The 6,000-nt window shown below is 52.3% G+C and overlaps 1 protein-coding gene across 1 annotated transcript in view; it reads right to left on the bottom strand.

Moving 5' to 3' along the window:
• Nucleotides 1-1,919: 1,919 nt before the first annotated feature.
• MOGAT2 (monoacylglycerol O-acyltransferase 2) overlaps nt 1,920-6,000 on the bottom strand; it is a 45,007-nt gene continuing 40,926 nt past the window's right edge. The window contains exon 6 of the mRNA XM_054382874.1: nt 1,920-2,074. Within this exon, the coding sequence (XP_054238849.1) occupies nt 1,920-2,074 (155 nt within the window). The remainder of the gene's footprint in view (nt 2,075-6,000) is intronic.

Below are 6,000 nucleotides of genomic sequence, written 5' to 3'. Positions count from 1 at the left end.
TGGAATAAAGCTGGAAGTGGGGAGATTCAGGCTGGAGGTGAGGAAGAAGTTCTTCCCCATGAGAGTGGTGAGAGCCTGGAATGGGTTGTGCAGGGAGGTGGTTGAGGCTCCATCCCTGGAGGTGTTTGCAGCCAGGCTGGATGAGGCTCTGGGCAGCCTGCTGTAGTGTGAGGTGTCCCTGGCCATGGCAGGGGGGTTGGAACTGGCTGAGCCTTGTGGTCCCTTCCAACCCTGACTGATTCTAGGATTCTAAAGGCTGAGGGACTTGGGGATTTGTAGCCTAGAGGAAACTGAGGAGGGATCTCATCAATGCTTATAGAATACTTCAGTGGTGAGTATCAGGAGGATGGGACCAGGACTTTTTCAGTGGTGACAGGATAAAAGATCTCCTTCTCTGGAGACTTTCCAGCCCCATCTGGATGTGTTCCTGTGTGACTTGTGTTAGATTCTATGGTCCTGCTGTGGCAGGGGGTTTCGACTCAACGATCTTTGGAGGTTTTTTCCAACCCCTAACATCCTGTGAGCCCGTAACAGGCACAAACTTGAACACAGGAGCTTCCATCTAAACATGAGGAGAGGAGGATCTCTTTTCTTTTCTTTTCTTTTCTTTTCTTTTCTTTTCTTTTCTTTTCTTTTCTTTTCTTTTCTTTTCTTTTCTTTTCTTTTCTTTTCTTTTCTTTTCTTTTCTTTTCTTTTCTTTTCTTTTCTTTTCTTTTCTTCTCTTTCTCTTTCTCTTTCTCTCTTCCCTTCCCTTCCCTTCCCTTCCCTTCCCTTCCCTTCCCTTCCCTTCCCTTCCCTTCCCTTCCCTTCCCTTCCCTTCCCTTCCCTTCCCTTCCCTTCCCTTCCCTTCCCTTCCCTTCCCTCAAGATGCTGCTGAAGGTGCCCACCCCCATTCTGGGACCATGAGCTTTCTGATAAACTCTGCAGCAGCTGGAGAAGAGAAGGCTCCAGGGAGACCTCAGAGCAGCCTGCCAGGACCTGAAGGAGGCTCCAAGAAGGCTGCAGAGAGACTGTTTGCAAAGGCCTGCAGGGACAGGAGGAGAGGCAATGGCTTCAAAGGAGAGCAGAGCAGATTTAGATTGGATGTGAGGAAGAAGTTCTGCCCCAGGAGGGTGGTGGAACACTGGCACAGGTTGCCCAGGGAGGTGGTTGAGGTCCCATCCCTGGAGCTATTGAAGGTGAGGCTGGAGAGGGCTGTGGGCAACCTGATCTAGTTGGGGATGTCCCTGCTGAGTGCAGAGGGGGTTGGACTGGATGAGCTTTGGAGGTCCCTTCCAACCCAGACCTTTCTGTGATTCTCTGACTCTGTGATTCTATGATAAGAGCCCAGAACAGCAGCAAGCAAAGGATGATCGTCTCTGGATCTAGATAAATTGTATTTCAAAACCCATCTGCAGTCAGCAGAAATTCTGCTTCACATCCCATTTCTGAGTGCAAATAGTGCAAAGGGACCTTCCTGCTTGCAAATGGCCTCCAAGCTGGACTGGAAGTGTGAGTTTCCTGCTAGGGAGTTTCAACAGTGCTGGCCACAGATGGGATTTATTTTCTTCTTCTTTATATCTTTTGTGTGTCCTACAAGGAGGAAGAAATAATGAAGATTCTGGCCTTACAGCCATGGAAATGGAAATTAATCCCTGTTGGCTGTCCAGAGAGGTTGTGGAGTGTTCTTCCATGGAGAAATTCCAAACTCACCTCCCTGGACACAACTCTGGGCAACCAGCTGTGGGTGAGCTTGCTTTAACACAGGGGTTGGACTGGATGATCTCAGGAGGTCCCTTCCAACCTCCACCATCCTTTGATGCTCCCTGCACTGTATGGACCATGTCTTAACTGTGACTAAGGGGAGGTTGTGAAAGAGTTCCGGAGGTAGGGGAAAACTTGGACTTTGGTCTCCTTGGCTTCACCTTGCTTGAGGAGCTCTATATAAATTCCAGGTGGCTGTCTTCTGGGATGTTGTATTTAGCTTTGTGCTCCTCAAAGAGCTTGCTCAACTCATCCAGGTATCTCTGGTGCACTCGATCCACCTCCTCATTGGAGGGTGTCTGATTCATCTGGACGGGGATTGGCTTCCCAACTGGAAAAGAAGCAGAGGTGTTAGGAGGAGCCAGCATCATAGAATCCTAGAATCAGTCAGGGTTGGAAGGGACCACAAGGCTCAGACAGTTCCAACCCCCCTGCCATGGCCAGGGACACCTCACACTACAGCAGGCTGGCCAGAGCCTCATCCAGCCTGGCTGCAAACACCTCCAGGGATGGAGCCTCAACCACCTCCCTGCACAACCCATTCCAGGCTCTCACCACTCTCATGGGGAAGAACTTCTTCCTCACCTCCACTCTGAATCTCCCCACTTCCAGCTTTATTCCATTCCCCCCAGTCCTGTCACTCCCTGAGAGCCTAAAAAGTCCCTCCCCAGCTTTCTTGGAGCCCCCTTCAGATCCTGGAAGGCCACAAGAAGGTCACCTCAGAGCCTTCTCTTCTCCAGACTGAACAGCCCCAACTCTCTCAGTCTGTCCTCATAGGAGAGGTGCTCCAGCCCTCTGCTCATCCTGGTGGCCCTTCTCTGGACACCTTCCAGCATGTCCATAGCCCTCTTGGAACAGAGGCTCCAGAACTGGATGCAGTACTCCAGGTGGGGTCTCAGCAGAGCTGAGCAGAGGGGGAGAATCCCCTCCCTTGCCCTGCTGGCCACACTTCTCCTGCTGCAGCCCAGGCTCTGCTTGGCTCTCTGGGCTGCAAGTGCACATTGACAGCTCCTGCTGAGCTTCTCATCCCCCAGCACCCCCAAGTCCCTCTCTTCAGGGATGCTTTCCAGCCACTCCCTGCCCAGCCTGCATTTGTGCTTGGGATTGCCTCAACCCAGCTGCAGGACCCTGCCCTTGGTCTTGTTGACCCTCCTGAGGTTGGCTTGTGCCCAGCTCTGCAGCTTCTCCAGGTCCCTCTGGATGGATCCCTTCCCTCCAGCCTGTCCAGCTCCCTCTGGATGGATCCCTTCCCTCCAGCCTGTCCAGGTCCCTCTGGATGGATCCCTTCCCTCCAGCCTGTCTGCTGCACCACACAGCTTGGTGTCATCAGCAAACTTGCTGAGGCTGCACTCAATGCCACTCTCCATGGCACCAACACAGATGTTGACCAAGCCTGGTCCCAGGACTGAGCCCTGAGGGACTCCACTTGTCCCTGGCCTCCACTGGGACATGGAGCCATTGACAGCCACTCTTTGGGTATGGCCATCTAAGTCCCTCTGAACACTTTGCACATCTTAACACAGAGCTGCAGTGAGGAGATCAATATGACTACTCATGTCCTAATGTTTGGAAGGTAGCACAACCAAGGAGGCAGGGAGATGGAGGTTCAAAGCCTGGCTCTGCTCTTGGTCTCCAAGGTCACATCTGTCCTTGCCTCAGCTTTCCTACCTGCAAAATTGGTCAAACCAAAGACTTTATGTGCAGCTCTCAGAAGTACAAAGTTCTACATCCCAAAGCAGTTCCTACAGCTGCTCCTAACACCTCCAGATGTGCTGCAGGTCACAACAACATCATCCAGTCCAAACCCCACTGCCAGAGCAGCATCACCTAGAGCAGATCACCCAGGAACACATCCAGGCAGGTTTTGAATATCTCCAGAGAAGGAGACTCCACAACCCCCCTGGGCAGCCTGTTCCTGTTCTCTGTTACCCTCACATGGAAAAAATATTTCCTCCTGTTTCCATGGAACTTCCTATGCCTCACCTTCCACCATTGCTCCTTGTGCTGGCATTGGGCATCACTGGGCAGAGCCTGGCTCCAGCCTCTTGGCACTCCCCCTGCACATCTTTAGCACCAGCAATGAGCTCACCTCTCAGGCTCCTCCTCTCCCAGCTCCAGAGCCCTCAGCTCCCTCAGGCTCTCCCCATGAGGAAGATCTTCCACTGCCTTCAGCATCTTTGTGGCTTTGTGCTGGACTCTCTCAAGCAGTTCCCTGAGGTCCTTCCTGAACTGAGGGGCCCAGAACTGGACACAATATTCCAGATGTGGCCTCAGCAGGGCAGAGTAGAGAGGGAGGAGAACCTCTCTCAACCTACTAACCTCTCCCCTTCTAATCCACCCCAGGATGCCCTTGGCCTTCTTGGCCACCAGAGCACATTGCTGGCTCATGGTCAACCTTCCAGCCACCAGGACCCCCAAGTCCCTTTCCCCTTCACTGCTCCCCAGCAGCTCAGTCCCCAACCTGTCCTGCTCCCTGGGGTTGTTTTTTCCCAGGTGCAAGACTCTCCCCTTGCCCTTGTTGAACTTCATTCCATTTCTCCCTGCCCAACTCTCAGCCTGTCTAACTCCCATGGATTGGGATTAAATTCCTAGCATTAGAAGAAGCTCCTTCTAATCTCCCAGAGCCACCACCAGCAGGACTGGGACAGAGAAGTCTACGAGGTGTCTCTCTGGCTCTGCTCTCTTACTCAAATTGTGTTTGTCAAGTGACAGAGGATTTCATCACCCTGTGTGGCTGCTCTCCTCATCAGCTTAATGAAGAGCCCTTGTGATACCCCACAGCTCATAAAACCATTGAGACAGATCCAAACAGGTTGTAAAACAATTAGAAGTTAATTGCTGGCTGTCAAACCTCATCAGTGGGGCAAGCTCTGACCTTTCCCAACACCCTCTTTAATTAGATTAATTCAGAGCCTCAGCCACCCTGCTGGGCCAACCAGAGGCTTGCTGAAACCAGGCATAACTTATCCACAACCAAAAGCTTTCTTGAGATTTGGTCTCCATGGACATGGTCTTTGGTTGTGTGACCTGTTCATGTGCAAATAGGCTGGGGAGGGGTGGTTGGGTCTGCACAGGACACTGAGCAAACCTGCAAACTTCTGATGTGTTCATAGAATGCACTGAGTTGGAAGGGACCTTTAAAGGTCATCTAGTGCAAGCCCCCCACTGCAGTCAGCAGGGGCATCCCCAGTTAGATCAGGTTGCTCACAACCCCATCAAGCTTGACCTTGAATGTCTCCAGGAATGGGATCTCCACCACCTCCTTGGGCAACCTGTTCCAGTGTTTCACCACTTTCATAGTTAAGAACTTCCTAAAGTCCAATCTACATCTGGCTTGCTCCACCTTAAAACCATTCCCCTTTGTCCTATCACTACAAGCCATTGTAAAAAGTCCTTCCCCAGGGTTCTTGGAGGGCCTGGAAGGACAGTAGAAGGTCTTCCTAAAGCCTCCTCTTCTCCAGGTTGAACAGACCCAACACTCTCAGGCTGTGTTGTCCTCCTTCTGTTTGTAAGATTGGCTTGGAAACATCACACAGAAATCACAGAAACATTCAGGTTGGAAAAAGAGCCTCAGGGTCACCAAGTCCAACCCACAACCCTACTCTACAAGGCTCACCCCTAAACCAGAGCCCCAAGCACCACATCCAAACCACCCTGAAACACAGCCAGGCTTGGGGACTCCACCACCTCCCTGCCCACCACATTCCTGTGCCTCACCACTCTTGCCAGGAAAAAATGTTTCCTACTGTCCAGTCTAAACCTCCCCAGTCACAGCTTGAGGCCATTCCCTCTTGTTCCATCACTAATCACCTGGGAGAAGAGACCAGCACCAACCTCTCCACAACCTCCTTTCAGGTAGCTGCAGACAGCACTGAGGTCTCCTCTCAGCCTCCTCTTCTCCAAACTAACCATCCCCAGCTCCTTCAGGTGCTCTTCATAACACTTTGTGGAGTCCCTCAGGGCTCAGTCCTGGGACCAGGCTTGGTCAACATCTGTGTTGGTGCCATGGAGGGTGGCATTGAGTGCAGCCTCAGCAAGTTTGCTGATGACACCAAGCTGTGTGGTGCAGCAGCCAGGCTGGAGGGAAGGGATCCATCCAGAGGGACCTGGACAGGCTGGAGGGAAGGGATCCATCCAGAGGGAGCTGGACAGGCTGGAAGGAAGGGATCCATCCAGAGGGACCTGGACAGGCTGCAGAGCTGGGCACAAGCCAAGCTCAGGAGGTTCAACAAGACCAAGGGCAGGGTCCTGCAGCTG

This window comes from Indicator indicator, chromosome 1, assembly GCF_027791375.1.
Source record: "Indicator indicator isolate 239-I01 chromosome 1, UM_Iind_1.1, whole genome shotgun sequence".
NCBI lineage: Eukaryota > Metazoa > Chordata > Aves > Piciformes > Indicatoridae > Indicator > Indicator indicator.
This window is presented reverse-complemented; position numbering and strand designations above follow the sequence as displayed.